Source organism: Coregonus clupeaformis, chromosome 2 (assembly GCF_020615455.1).
Source record: "Coregonus clupeaformis isolate EN_2021a chromosome 2, ASM2061545v1, whole genome shotgun sequence".
Taxonomy (NCBI): domain Eukaryota; kingdom Metazoa; phylum Chordata; class Actinopteri; order Salmoniformes; family Salmonidae; genus Coregonus; species Coregonus clupeaformis.
The window spans coordinates 32,782,340-32,798,413 of record NC_059193.1 but is presented as its reverse complement, the minus strand read 5'-3'; the positions used below and the strand labels follow the sequence as shown (position 1 = coordinate 32,798,413).

Here is a 16,074-nt window from a genome sequence, read left to right as displayed (position 1 = left end):
TCCAATGAGAGAGAGGGGACGAGAAGAGAAGCTCTCCAGTGGGATTGTGGAGGGGTTTAGGCACAGCATTTATGAGAATAAACGAGATTTCCTGAACTGAAAACATTCCGAGGACCTGGTGGTCTCTGCTCGCCAAGAGGCAAGACGACACACGCTGGAGATGTCTGCCAGGTATCAGTGCACAAAGAGCCCTCATTTCCTGCCTCTTTTCTCTCACCCTCCCTCTCTCTCACTCACCAAAACAGAGGAGCAGCCGGTGGAAGTAAAATGTGGGTATTGGTTCATCGTCATTTAGTATTTTGTATTATCTATGCATGCTCTGCTAATCCCAATGTGGAGAACACATTGTCAACGGCCTTTCAAGTTGAAAGGAAGCATGCAACGACCAGGACTATGTTTAATACACAGCCAGCGCATGAAAAGGAGCAAAAAATGTGATCAATCACAATAAACTGTCCTCATAATTATTAATTTAAACCAGTGTAATTTTGTGCATGGCGTGATCAGAGTTTTTGGTATCCTGAGGGGGGCGCTTGACTGATTTTGTCAGCTCTATTGCAGTGGAAATACACTGATTTGCTCGGGTTCTGATGATTTGCTTGATGGTATTCTAAGATGCACACTGTGTAATCTGACACTAATACAGCCCTTGAAGTTTGATACTTGCCTGGGGATCATAACCCCCCCTCCCACACCCTCCAACACACATAGACACACACACCCATCCCCTCCCAGAGCTCATCCCTCCCCTGCTGGTATCCCGTTGCCTTGGCACACACACACGCAAAATCTCCCATTTGTTTTAGTTTGCCACTGAGTCAAACAAAAACCATCTTGGTTTCTCAGAGTACATCTGTAGCTGGTGTCTTTTAACGTAACTGATTTCGACGGGCGAAAGGAGGCGAAGGAGTGAGAACTGGGGTAAACTGCTGTATCATTTACCAGTAAACAGAGATACTAATACCTTGAGATAACAAACCCTGGGACTAAACACCTCCCTCTGCAACTGGATCCTGGACTTCCTGAAGGGCCACCCCCAGGTGGTAAGGGTAGGTAACAACACATCTGCCACGCTGATCCTCAACATGCGGGCCCCTCAGGGGTGCGGGCTCAGTCCCCTCCTGTACTCCCTGTTCACCCATGACTGCATGGCCAGGCACGACTCCAACACCATCATTAAGTTTGCAGACGACACAACAGCGGTAGGCCTGATCACCGACAAGACAGCCTATAGGGAGGAGGTCAGAGACCTGGTCGTGTGGTGCCAGGATAACAACCTCTCCCTCAACATGATCAAGACAAAGGAGATGATTGTGGAATACAGGAAAACGAGGACCGAGCACGCCGCCATTCTCATCGACGGGGCTGTAGTGGAGCAGGTTGAGAGCTTCAAGTTCCTTGGTGTCCACATTGGTTAAGGGTTTGTAAGTAAGCATTTCACTGTAAGGTCTACACCTGTTGTAATACAATTTGATTTGATTTGACAGCCAAGCTTTCAGAGAGACATCCTGTGCTATGCAGCACCACCCTATTGAGAAGTGTACAGTCAGGAAAACAGTGAATGAACTCTAATCCTTTAAGACAGCACAAATAGAAATTCCATCATGGTTGGCTCACCTTGAGCGAGAGACAGAGAGAGAGTGAGATAGAGGCAGTGAGGCAGAGAAAGAGAGATAGAACAAGAAAGAGAAAGAGAAACGGAGAGAAAAGAGGCAAAGCTCGGAGATGATAACCAAAACAAAATAAATTATGGCCTGTTTTGACTGGAGGACTTATTACCACGCTCTTTTAGTGAAGATTCATTTCCTGCCAGGTCAAGGTTGGGCCCAGGTAGGCTTCTGTTGGATGAGTGGCAACACAGGAGGAGTGCATCATTCAAACTGTGAGAGTAGCCCATGACCAGTGTCTGCTAGGTGGGTATAGTTTATATTTCCCCATTATGCGGTGAAGAGCCAAAGGAGAAATATTTATAAAACATGAGAATGTTTGGTCAAAGGTCAATGAAGAGTTGAAGACACATTTTCACAGACTGTTCTTGTTTCAAAGACTAAATGCACTGCTGTCGCCCAAAACAATGGCACTTAAAAGCAAAGTCTATGATGGATGTCTGGGAATGCCATCTGTTGAATGGTGATTGGCTGTGTGGTAGGTTTACTAGGCAAAACACCATTGACGTCAGCAGGCAACTCTGTGATACAATACATTTCATAGATACACCAAAGACTACAATAAACTTTATAAAAAGGTCAAGGCACATTTTGGCTAAGGGCTTTTTATAGGCTTGGGAACCTGATGCTATAAATAAAGCTAGTATTCAGATATTTACAAACTGGCCCACAAATTACAGTCTAGGGCAATTAGACAGTGATTACGATTAGAAATGTCCAACGTTAACCATTGGCTTGAAAAATAGTGACAGATGTTCAGTGATCTCATATTCTGCAGTTGTGTGTTTGTTTGCATATACATCAACAGCTCAAGTCCAGTTCATCTAAAGCATATGCAAACACAAGGCATGACTAACATTGTGATGTGGTGGTGGAGTTTTAAAGTTAGATCAATCTTAGTTTTTATTTATGTTTTTTCCTCCCCCCTTAAAGATACTAGGAGGTATGCAATTAGTTAGAAACCTTTTTTCCACCCTACGGTTATTAACAAAGTTCTGAGAAGAAAAGGTGAGGGGGGTCAGATTCTGTAACTTTGCAATCTTGTGTGGAAAATTGTAAATTACTGGGGGGAGGAAGTTTGGTCCATTTTGGAGGTTTAAACACGGCTCTTTGGGAAGCTGCAAGTATTAGGCCACAGATTAAAACGCTGAAAAGGACTCTTTGAAGATACACTAGGGAGGCATACCAATTACCAATGGTGACATGTAGACTGTGTAAAAGTGCAGTGTTCAGAGATAACTAAACGTGTCTGAGGGTAGTATGTGCTGGGGTTGCAACCTCTAGAATAACTTTGCAATCTCCTGCATGTGTGCCTTTATTTGTGAACGCATAGGCCTTAGCCTTCACTCTTGCCATAGTAGAATGCTAAATGTCATTGTGTAGAACAACCTAATAGCCAATGGAACCAGCAAAACATTAACATGTTTAAAATAAAATACGTAAAGCAAAAGTCTACAAGACTAATACCTTGACATAATTGTTTATGGCTGAACAGTATCTGATTTGGCGCCATCTCCTGTTCACAAAATAAACTACACAAGCCCTGTGTTGAGTGGAGGGGGGGGATTTAAAAAGAAGCATGCCACACCACACATCTGTTTTCCACAGATCTGATAAGAGCCCAGCTGGTAACAAACAAACGCCATCTGGCAGCAATCACATATACTGTAACATTCCCACCTCCTGATAGAAGGGTGGGAGCTCGACACATATTATGTTAAATAAATAGGCTATTCAGTAGAACAACAAACCAACATGATCCTTCCTCAAGGAAAAAGTGTGTGTGTGTGAGGGGGGGGTGGAGGGGGGGGGCTGTTGTCGATGGACAGCTGCTACAAAAACAGAGTGACACAAGGCTAGGGGGCTCTTCCCCAAAGCAGGCTGGGTAAATATAATAGTGCCACTCATCAATCGTCACAGGAGACTCAAAATGCGTCAACGGTGGGACGGGACGATTGGTGCAATACAAAGGCCTATGGATTTGTGGGAATTTTGTATGAATATTTTCCGGTGAGAAAGTAATAGTAGTTTAATACAAACAGGTTGTGTAAAGAGTCTAAGCTGTATTTGATGGAATTATTTGTGAGAGAAAGACCTCATGCATTTTATTGGTAAAATGTTTTGCTCACTTTCCACAGTGGAGCCAGTTCTAAAAGCTGGCTTAAGGAGGTAGATAAGTAGGAAATAGACACTTGACTCTGTTAGTGGCTGAGAGACCAAAAGCAGACCCACCCAAACTATGCCATAAGTACATGCATACTCCCTGTCTTTCCATGTCCTTTTCTCTCTCTCTCTCTCTCTCTCTCTCTCACACACACACACACACACACACACACACACACACACACTCGGTCGGTCCATCAAAGCAAGAAGTCCCTGTGCTCCATCAATCTGCCGACAATGTGCCTCATTGACACCCAAACATCCCATTAATCTTCATTTGTCTCATCATATCCTGCCATTCTCATGGAAATGGCTGCCTACTCCTGCATGTTGACAGTTTGGGGTGGTGGTGGTGGGTGGGGGTGTGCAACAGTGGGTGGTGGGGATGTGGAAGTAGGGTACCAGACCAATGGAGGATGGACCCTAGAAAGTAACACCCTATTTGGCGGCTTGCCTTTCCCATCACGGCTAATGTGTTTCGCATTCAAATAGCACCACCCCCCTACTACCACCACCCCCTCGGTAGGGGGGCAGGCTAATCTGATTTCTCAGCTGTCTGGGACCCCTGCTTCCTGACAGCAGCAGCAGGGTTGGTTTGGTGGGGCTGCCTGGGGTTTCTCATGCCCCCCTCCCAGGGGCTCGGACCCCAACTGCTAACCAAGCTTGGAGTGGCAGGCCAGGCAGTAGCTGGGGTGGAGGAAGGAAGGAAATGGTCTTCAGTTGCTAGGCAGGCCAGGGATGTGTCAATTCTCCAACAGTGGCCCTGGAGGAGGCTTCCAGCTGTTCAGCTGTCTATAAGGAAGCACTGTGAGGGTTTTTCCCACCATGGGGGCTCAACAGCCACCTGGCAAAGTGGGAGTAGGAGGCACTGGACTAAAGGATATCTTCAGTTATTTTGACTTACCTCAGTTGAAAGTTTGTCCCCTCCTAATCACGTCCCAATAAGAGCATAGAGATGATTACATTTCAGAAAGCAGAGTAAGTTCATACGTAAACGGGGGAGAGAGGAAGACGGAAAACAGGGAGATGAGGGAAGGCTACAGAGAGCGAGAATGAGTAAGAGAGAGCTGTAAAACCTGTAGTGCCTGTGTAGAGCCAGGCCCTTTTTTCCTGGGTGTGTTTTGACAGGGCCCAGGCTCTGTCTTTAATCAGCACTCAGGAAGTTTCATTAGGAGATAGATGGAGGATAAGGAGGATGGGAAGCAGAAAGAAAGAGAAAGAGAAAGAGAGAAAGAGCGAGAGTGAGAGAGCAGGAACTCTGCTGGTTCTACCTTATCTATCATGTCGGGCCGGTTGGTGGCGGCCAGCACGGTGACGTCCCTGAGCTGCTCAATGCCGTCCATCTCTGTCAGGAGCTGGGCCAGGACCCGGTCCCCTACGCCACCAGACCCCGAGGAGCTGAGAGCGGGGAGAGAGAGGAGGAGGGGGAGGGGGGGTGATAGGGGGAGGAGAGATATGAAATGTGTTTCAACCAAAAATGTATCTGTTCAAGTTGTCATATCCCAGCCCCCTGCACTGAGAAATACTAAGTTGTTTATTTTCCATAGCAGTGTGTAGTGTCTTTCCCTCCTGCTTCTGCTCCCCACCTCTGTCAGACACACACTCATTTGCACACGCACACATACACAGCACGCACGCAAACACACACACACTCTCTCTCTCTCGCCCTCTCTCATTCTCTGTTCACAGGGCCAGCGGAAGTGCCACACGTCATTACCACAGACAAGGCCTCAGAGGAACACAAAAGGAGACCTGTCACTGAGTTATGACCCTGGGATGAAGAGATAAAAGAGAGAAATCTGCCATGCTGCTTCTACCTTTCTTCCAAGGCCCGTTCTCTTGCTCTTTCGTTCTCTCGCTCTCGTGCTTTCTCTATGGACCCAATGCCTCCCTTCTTTTTCCTCTCTCCACTTTCTCTTTATCCGTCTGTCTCCAACGGTCTCTTGGCCTCTCTTGCTTCTTTTCTGTCTCAGACTGTCTACTCTCTCTCTCTGTCTCTCTGTGTCTCTCTCTCACTATCAGAGAACTCATTCTGACAGACTCCCCTGCATCAAGTCATTTTGAAAGGCAGGTATCAAAGAATTGCTTAAAATCCAGTCAATTCAGTGAAATCGGACATGGATCTAAAACTAGTAAATCTCTAGTGTAAGTGGGGCATTTTGTCAGGTCGAATACCATATCCAGTCCATTCCTGAGTTGACTTAAGTTGACCGCCCAGCTCTGATACGTAGCCTGTACCCTTGGGCCATATGACACTGCAGGTCGCAGTTGAATCGCATGTATGAGTTATATGCAATGTTTAGTTTTGTGATCTCATGGACATCATAAGAGAAGTTTGGAGCTAAATCACGCTTCAAGTATTACGAGTACTTCAGCAGACACAAAATGTCACCCTCCATTTACTAAATGGCAAAATGGTTTTGGAAAGAATGGACACTGTGACCCCTCTCAGGCTATGTCCAATTAGGCTTGAGGGAAGGCCATGTTTGAATCATATCTGGAGGGCTCTTTTGTCTGTTCCTTCACCATTGACTTTCAGTGGGGGTTTACCGGGAAGTACGCCTCATATTTGGCTTCCCCCATCTGCTGTGGTGTGCACAATGAAGTGCTTGTGTGCCGCGGCCTGTGTCCTCTCTCTGTCCATTTGTTCTTCTTCCTGAAGCCACAGATGTTCCCATTGCCATCCCATTGAAGCGCCTCCGGACAGACTGGTTCTTCTGTGTGTCAGTGTGTGCGTGCATACGTGTGCGTGTGCGCGCGCTAGTGAACTGCCTCCATGGGAACTCCACAGCCGGCTTTATCAGTGTAATTATTGTACAGACTTTTGGACATTTGTGGTACTATAGACTGTCAGTCATTCAAAGAGTCATTGGTCTCATTTCTGAGAAGAAATACCTACCTTCCTCTTTCTCCAGCAAGAGCGTCAATCTCATCGAAGAACACAATGGAGGGGGCGACAGCTCTGGCCTTTCTAAACACCTGGTATTGAAATATGCCAATATATATATATATAGAGAGAGAGGCATTAATATACAGTAGACCCCGATTATTGCATATACATTATACTGTAGAACACGTGTCAAACTCATTCCACGGAGGGCCGAGTGTCTGCAGGTTTTCGCTCCACCCTTACACTTGATATATTAATTAAGGTCACTAATTAGTAAGGAACTCCCCTCACCTGGTTGTCTACCTCTTTAAGGAATACCTGGAATAGTATACAAGTAATCCTTCTACCCCTCCCTTCCCCACCCCACCATAAAAAAATAAATAAAAAAAAGTGGTTGTCCCACTGGCTATCAGAAGTTGAATGCACCAATTTGTAAGTCGCTCTGGATAAGAGTGTCTGCTAAATGATGTAAATGTAATTGAAAGGAAAGGAAAAACCCAAAACCTGTGGACACTTGGCCCTCCGTGGAATGAGTTTGACACCCCTGTTGTAGAATATTAAAGCAATTTCCATTAAATGTAAGTAGTCCATATATTCATAGTGTATTGGGTATATGATAGACAATGAAAGTTGGCCTGGTACTCACCTCTCTGACAGCTCTCTCAGACTCCCCTACATATTTACTCAGTAACTCTGGACCCTGAAAGAGAGAGAGGGAAGTTGGTTCTCCTGTCCAGTGATTCATTATAGGTAGTGTTCTGTACGAGGGAAAACTTTGGACCCTAGTTATACAGTAGGCTATAACTATTAATTAATATCAATACAACACTAATAATAAACACCTAATAACACTTTATCTAGATAGCTACAAGCTAGCCTCACCTCTCATTTCTGACAGGAACACACCTAAACAACAATGAACAAACCACTGAGAACTTATTGACAGCCCGCCAAGAAATATTTCAGAGATGAAAGGGATAGTTATTTAAGGGGAATAGGGGAAAAAATAAAAAACAATAATTGAGAAGGAAGGCAGAGAGGACAAAGGAAGAAGGGTAAGTAAAGCTGCTGTGGCCACTCTGCACCCTCCCTCCCCTCTCTGAGGCAGATAAACATCCACTCAGGCCGTCAGGACACACTTCCTTCCCCTGCAATCCCCCCTTTTCAACACCTCTGGGCTGGCAGGGAGACAACCTTTTTCCTCCTCAGAACACGACAGCGCTGTGGAGACTGACTCAGTAATCCACAGTTCCTCTGTGGTGGTGTTGCCAGGCTAGGTCTGGGCTTGATACTGTGTGAAGTGCACATTTTAAAGTGGCCTTTTATTGTCCCCAGCACAAGGTGCACCTGTGTAATGATCACGCTGTTTAATAAGCTTCTTGACATGCCACACCTGTCAGGTGGATTGGATGGATTATCTTGGCAAAGGAGAATTGCTAACTAACAGGGATGTAAACCAAGTTCTGCCCAAAATCTGAGATAAATAAGCTTTATGAGCGTATGGAAAATGTCTGTGATTTTTTTACTTCAGCTCATGAAACATGGGACCAACACTTTACATGTTGCGTTTATATCTTTGTTCAGTGTACGTACATTTCTATGTAGCTATGTACTAGGTAAATGCTTCTACTGATGTGTGTGAGACAACTTGATAATAGGGTGTTAGGGTTTTACTGTACACGACAGAAGTAGTATAAAGTATAGTAAAGCAAGGATAATGTATCAGAGTCAAAGCTACCAACACACTGGGGGAAAATACATCATGATTTTGTAATTGTAAAAGTACTAGCATGGACGTTATTCCCAAACAACATCTATGAGAAAAATTGCCCCTTTTCAGAGACTTTTACACAGGAGTCTGTAAAGGTAAGCAGTCTTTCTGTATTTTCTTCCTAATATAACAGCCTATCCACCATCTTTTACCACTGACCCCCTCTAATCAGGCTGGCTGACAGCTTCTGTCACGGCCCCATTGCACCCGGCAACAGCTTCCAAAATAAGCGGCAATCAACGATTGCTGAGCTGATCAATCAATCTCCATCAAGAGGCCTAGACAGAGCAGGGCGAGGGGTAGGGAGAAGGAAGGTGTAGGGGTGAGTGTTGAATTGGGGTGGATGGAGAGGAGGGGGTAGAGGGGATGGGGTGATGAATGAAAACTACAAACACAGGGTCGGAGGGGTCAAGTGAGGAGGCCTGTAGTTCTGCCTCCAAGGAAGCCAGAGAGTCTGAGGTCCTTGAGATAATCAAGGACATAACCTTTGTTTTTTAACTGGGTTAAAGCCAAGGGAATGGCTGCTGGTATATGTAAATAACTGGGCATTGCTAAGTATTGTTTTGACAACGGAAAGATGCAGTGATAGTGTTACTAGCTATAGTTGTAGCATCATTTACTTCAAGTTGCGGAAACGACACAAGGTCCATGCTAGGTCAGCCATAACTAAAGGCACTGTGCTTAAAGGCAATGCAACTGCAAAACTGATGCATTACAAAAGTATGCATTGCAGGGGTGGGATTTAGGGAAACTTGTAGGTGTAAAAAGCACTAAAAAGGACACCTCCCTGCCAATACATTGACCATTTGGGGGAGAATGCAGGCAACAATCAAACTTTGAATGATCATCACCTTGATGGCGAGAAAGTTGAGTCCGCTCTCATTGGCCAGAGCCTTGGCGATCATGGTCTTGGAGCAACCTGGGGGTCCGTAGAGGAGCACCCCTTTAGGGGGCTGGATGCCCATGCGGGTGAAGGCCTCAGGGTGCCTGAGGGGCCACTCCACCGCCTGTTTCAGTTTCAGCTTCACCTGCTCCATGCCTCCCACGTCCGACCATCGAACCTGCAAGTGAAACAGTCAGCAATGGAAACAGTCTTCAAGGGAAACAGTCTGCAAAGGAAACAGTCTGTAAGGGAGACAGAGAAACCATTCGGACACAGCTGGGAACTGGGAGAAGTATACGGGCTCCTAGATAAATACGTTTTATAGACAATGGAAAGAGAGACATCCCCAATAGGCTGTATAGGATGGCAGTATTAATGGAGCGTGGTATCTAGCGGTGTTATTGTAGCTTCAAGAAAACCCAGGTTTTCCAGGATAAAAAGTTTTCCAAGTCAAAAGTAATATCCTTACTGTGGGGCAAGTAAGTTGTGGGTTCAGTGTCCAGTGTTTATTTCTCTCTACAGCTGTAATTAATCAATCAATCACTGAAATACTGTTTGTATTTTTGCTCTGGGCAAATTATTTGGAATAGTACAGTACAAGAAAAAGTTGAGATTCACGACAACACAAGTATGCGACAGGAAAAGCATTGGGCCAGATCTGGGCGGAGGGTGAATCAGCAGACAACAGAGAGAGTCGGACAACAGCTGTCGCTTTGACAGATGATGGGCAGAGGCATGCGACTCCAGGAGATAAAACAGATAAGGAGAGCAGGGGTTGGCCAGAGCAATAAGCCCTCATTCCCTTCACCTTTCACTACATCAGCGTGACTTTTCCTCTCTCGCTCTCCTTCTCCCCATCTCTCTCCTTCCATCTCCACCTCACTTATCCTCTCCTCGCCCTCCCTCCTCCTTTCTCTGTCCAAAGTAACACATCCCAGGCCACTGGCGCCGTCTCCCAGGAACGGAGCACCTAATGGAAACTTGGCGTCCGGCCACATACTGTAAATACCACACGTTGAACAATTTATGGAGAGAGAGAGGAGGGAGAGGGGGAAGAGGAGATGGTGGGTGAGGAGAGAGAAAGAATGAGAGAGAGAGCGATAAAGATGGTGAGAGGGAGATGGGAAGAGAGCATGGGAGGAGAGAGCATGGGAGGAGAGAGCATGGGAGGAGAGAGCATGGGAGGAGAGAGCATGGGAGGAGAGAGCATGGGAGGAGAGAGCATGGGAGGAGAGAGCATGGGAGGAGAGAGCATGTGAGGAGAGTGCATGTGAGGAGAGAGCATGGGAGGAGAGAGCATGGGAGGAGAGAGCATGGGAGGAGAGAGCATGGGAGGAGAGAGCATGGGAGGAGAGAGCATGGGAGGAGAGAGCATGGGAGGAGAGAGCATGGGAGGAGAGTGCATGGGAGGAGAGAGCATGGGAGGAGAGAGCATGGGAGGAGAGAGCAAAAGAGACAAGAAGTGAGAGAAAGAGAGAAGCACAGCCTCCCCTTGCCAGAGTCTATGGGGTGTAAATCAATCAGGCAGCTTCAGGTGCCTCTACCCTACCAGGCTAGCAGCAGATGTGCACAGTAAAGATTTATACCCCTTTTCTACCCTCCCCCTATTTTATTTTATTCTGTTCAAGTTTTCTGCAGACAAAATGAACATGGCGATGGCGTTAATGATAGTAAAAGAAAAACACCATTAATTGCAAGATGCTTTTGTCACGAACATGGCGGATGTGGAATTAGAGGGCGCAGGCAGTTTGAGTCACACCTTGCTGTGTTGATTTTACACCCCCTGCCTCTTTCTCTCTCTCCGAGACCCAGTTATTATCTTTTACTGTTGTTGTCTGAAGTTTACAAGGGGCCTCTTACGGCCCGGGCTTTGATGGGGTTGCCTGAAATGTGGGAGAGGAGGAGGGTGGGTAAGACAGTAGTTGTGGTGGGTACTTCTCCAGACAAGAACTTGGAGAGGAGAGGAAGTTGAAAAAAGGGGAACAGAGCTCTTGGCTGCAGCTGCCAGATCAAAATATTAAAAGGTCCAGTCGTCTTTGCTCTTGCCCGGTCTGGCTCCACTGGAAGTTTCTTATATAAATGGATTAGAAACAAAATGTTTTGCACTCATGTGGATATAATCAAGTCGGAGCTCTACGGCCGACCCTTCAGCTGCAGTGCACTGAGGGAAGGAAAAAACTCAAGCCCCTCTTTTGTTTCCAGGAACTGGCCGCAAGAACTGAACGTCTCGGGGTGAGCTCAGTGCAGAGGAGCATTAGGAGGAAGGAGAAGGGCCTTTTTCAAATTTTTTTTATTTTCTCTCTCGCTCTCTGGCAGGAACCGATGTCGACCCGATCTGTTTTCAATTAGCGCTGGAGATGATGTTAGCCTCTTCCTGTCCGTTATGTCTTGCACATGCAAACTCCAAAACATCCTGGAGTCTCACAACTGTCCCCCCCACCTCCCCCTCCACTGAGTGTGTGATTCATCTCCGTTTTAGGGAGGGCAGCAGTATGGCCTGGGGGTCATTTCCATCCGACGTTTCCTTGGTTTGAACCCTCTGTGAAAACCGCACGTCAACAAAAGTCATTGGGGATCTGAAAGTATCTTCTCTAATGCACAAATTACTTAATGCCTCACTTGATTACTCACTGTCCTATTGACATAATACATTGACTGGTAGCCCAATGAGTAATTAAGCGATTTGCGCTCCTGAGAGAAGATATCTTTCGATCCCTGAGGAAGTTTGTTGACGTTTCAGAACATGAGACAAGAAGACACTTTCCGTTGTGCCGGTGACATCAGCATAATTGTTGTTCCATCTTTGGTGCTACCCGATAAATCTAATGACCGTTTATATGCAATTTATATGTCAACCTTCAAAAGAGTCCTGTTTTTAAACTAAAAAGGGAAACCAAGGGGCTATAATCCAGACATACCTTTGGGATATCGATGGCAACCTCCCTCATGGCACTTGGTTTGACCTCTGACATGGCCCACTGAAGGTCCTGGAGAGTGACCGTCACTGTCCCCATCAATTGGAAGTCAGATGGCTGGGAGCCACTGACGAGAGCACGCCTCAATGCATGCAGCCCTGTAAAAAGACCAGATTGATAAACCTATTTGTTAATGTACAGGTTTCCAAAATGTCTAGGTTTAGTTGACAATTTCCTGTAGGGTGGTATTTTGGAGAATAGTGCATGGTGGGTAATTAAGTTATAATGCCCGATAAGCCGGTGTTTGGAGGATATATTGGCACGGGTGTTGTTAGGCCCGAGACTAAGTCGAATGCCGGCAAACTGTGCCAATATATCCTCCAAACACCAGCTTCGAGGGCATTATTACATTTACATTTTAGTCATTATCACTTTTATACAACAGGTTACCAACATATTCAAATAATGATTGACATATTTTCATTAAAAACGTTATTTTGATTAATTTATTCATACTATTTCATCCTTCCACAAGTCCCGACACAAATCTAGGGTTGCTACCCAAGCCGGCTGGTCGTTCATTCTATTGGTTCGGTTGCCAGAGGCGCGACCCAGTCGTTCAGTCTTTTTGTTCTGTATCTATGGACGCGACCCAGTCGCTCTAAATGGCTGGCAACGTTCTTATCCCTTGCTTGCTAGCTAGCAAACTACGGCTAACTTATAGTCACATCAAGCATAAAAAAGAATAACAACAGTCGCTGCATTTTCATTTCTTTAAGCTGTTTTCTAGTGACATTTATTTGGAGACATCCATAACAACGAGCTAATGAGGCGCAATTTCACCTGGCATAGAAAATGTGCTCTCTCGTTAAGACACTGTTGTTCAGAGGAGCTAGCCAACAACACAGCTAACACAATCACTTCAAACACTGAAGCTGTGAAGACTGCAAACTAGATGCACTTCGTTTGTTTTACCTTTTTTCTATTTACATTTCTTTGTAGATATCCATAAAAATGATGCCAGCTGATTCATGATTTCGACTGGCCGAGAAACGCTGCCTGCCTGCGTCTCGTCCTGACTCCCGACCCCTACACGTCCCGACCCCTAATTTGCCTGGCTGGGTTGACGAGACAGTGGTTGTGCAGTCAGATGGAACAGAGTAAATAGGCATTTTAACTTGTAGAATAGACACCGGATGGAATCCGCTTTTAACCAATCAGCCTTCAGGATTAGACCCACCCGTTGTATAATAAGAGGTAGATCATTCTGATAAAGAACATTATTGTCACATTAGAGATGCTTGGGAAATGCAAAATTCTCACAGGAAGTGTAAGATGTTGTGATGATGTGTACAGTTACTAGGAGGAAAGATGCCCTAGCTGCAAAACAAGTAATGTTTTCTGAAATAATGATAGTTATGGCCTGAGGGGAAAATCAATACTTTGTTGTTCATCAATGCCACCTTTCTTCAGAGACACGACATTGTCAAAATGTCAACAATAGGCTAAGCCTCCCTTTCCTCCTTTTTTCCAACGACAAGCCATACAGTCATGGACAGTTTCCCACATAAGTCCTTGGCAGCCGCTCCACGACTCCAAACACACGCTTACTTTCACACAGTATAACTTTCACCTCACCTCTCAGGCTCCTACATGTTGTGATGACGAATCCCTAATGAATGCCTAATCTCTAAATGAAAACGAGTTCCCTTTCAATTCAACAGGGAACATTGGACACGCATAGCCAAGAAGAAAAGCTGCAGATGAACTGTAATTGACGCTTTATGTTTGAGGTTAACTCTCTCGTGACTAGAGGAGACTCCGTTACCTGCCGAGTATAAAAAAGGACTACGGTACAAATCACTTAATCTGTGCATTAATATTGGGGTTGGATGTTGAGTTCGTGTTGGACCTTGCAGAGTAGGGACGCAAAAGAATGAGCCAGAGATAGAAATAGGCCCTTGTACAATCAGCATTCCAAGGGGCCGGGGTGATGATAACTCATGAATAGGCCACATCGGCGCTGGTGACGAGACAGGGAGAACGCTAGAAGGTGTAACACAGGAGGAAGGGAGCGAGAATAGGAACTACGGCCTACATCAGCATCACCGACAGGGAAGGATTCGAACGAGGATAAAGCCTTGTTTTCCAAGAGTGTGTCTCCTGGAATACTGTGGCATTGGAATTCTAAATGAGCATTTCTTGAAGATGATTTCTGCAAAATATTTTCTAAAATCCTCACAGTGTGCGTGTTTAATACAAAGGAGAAAGGGTGCTTCCTGTGGGTTGTGAGATATTTGTCATGGGTAATTTGTCTTAAACAGTCTATGTCAATTACATCATAGAAAAGGAAATAGATACATCTCTGAGACTAGATAAACATGTAATGCGTCCAGTCAATACAAGATAAGTGAAATGATGTGCAAGGATCAAGGGCAAAGAAAATTCTGAATAAGGCTGGTTGAACTCTGTGCAATAGAAAGTAGAAACAAATATGAACTTGAAAATCCTGAATGTCTGCTAAATGACGTAAATGTAAATGAAAAGCTGCTGCTAGGAGTAAGTCAGCCTCATTTTTAAAAGAACCCTACCGCATGACAACCTGCACTCGACTAGAGTAGCCTCCACTCATAACCAGTTGTATAGATTCAAGCCATGCATGTAGGATAACAGGCATTTGATGAACAAATGATACGGTGGCTGAGCGCATGATTACTGGATGCTTCCACCTCTCCTCCGAGCTGGGGCCAGGGAATGGGGTTGGGGCTGTGGGCCAGGGCAGACAAGAGGGGATTTACAATCATACAAGACTTCATCCTGTTTATATTTTCCAGGATTCGAGGAGACTGAATAAAGGGACGGAGGAAAAAAGAAAAACACAATTAATGCAGAGAGAGCGTCCGTGAGTGGAGCAGGCCAAGGTCAGTGTGTTCCAGGTAATGGGCTCTGGTCTCGCTGCGTCCCGTCTCCTCTCCCCAGAGTCCCCCCACATCACATCAATCCAGCCTGACCTGGCCCTGCCCGATGACATGGCAGTCTCTTCTCTTCTCCATTCAAAGCTCCAGGGCTCTTCGACTAGCAGTACAAAAACATCTGCCTCAGCCTGGAGCCTGAGACCATGCACAGGATAGGAAGGAGGGAGGGGGGGCAAGCACATTTTTCTGGGGAGAGGGAGAGGGAGGAATGGGGGCTACCACATGTGCTACCAGGGGGACTCTTTACTCCTCCTCCTCTTCTCCACTCCTCAGCCTCCTCATCGCATTAAGAAGGATATAGGGATGGTCAAAGGGTAATGGAGGTTAGGCCTTGGTTCATCAAGCCACGTCTATTGTAGTGATGGGGGCAAAAAATAAATATTATAGATATTATTTTTGACGATATATCGTATCGTTTTGACAACATCGCAGCATTATTTTTGCGCTAGGTGACTGTACCTGTACCAAACCCATAGCTTGTTCTCCATCTTCTTTTTAAATAGGGCACCAATTTGTTTTCAGCACTTTTATTTCCCTGACTGAACAAAACTCGTTTTCTCATGGCTCTCTCTTGTCCCTCTGCAGCAGACATATGGTGAGCAATATGTTTGGACCACGGAATCCACTTGACAGTCAGGTGACCATGAAAGCCTTTGCATCCTCTTACCTTACTGTTCACTGTCAGATCTATTCCAGTGCATTGTAAAAAAAAACTCTACGTTTGTCTGTGGTGCGTTACCCCAAAATTGTAGACCGTATGAGAAAGACAATTCTGCACTCATAAGGCTGAAGAGCTTAAAAAGCCCAGAA

General features: G+C 45.6%; 1 protein-coding gene across 3 annotated transcripts in view; it reads right to left on the bottom strand.

Annotated features, from left to right (window-relative positions):
• spata5 (spermatogenesis associated 5) overlaps window positions 1-16,074 on the bottom strand; it is a 129,803-nt gene that overhangs the window by 94,407 nt on the left and 19,322 nt on the right. For all 3 annotated transcript variants that reach the window (XM_041840759.2, XM_041840768.2, XM_041840776.2), the window contains 5 exons: window positions 12,293-12,447; window positions 9,343-9,552; window positions 7,367-7,420; window positions 6,730-6,809; window positions 5,102-5,228 (listed from right to left, as the gene is read on the bottom strand). In XM_041840759.2, coding sequence (XP_041696693.2) covers window positions 5,102-5,228; window positions 6,730-6,809; window positions 7,367-7,420; window positions 9,343-9,552; window positions 12,293-12,447 — 626 coding nt within the window. The remainder of the gene's footprint in view (window positions 1-5,101; window positions 5,229-6,729; window positions 6,810-7,366; window positions 7,421-9,342; window positions 9,553-12,292; window positions 12,448-16,074) is intronic.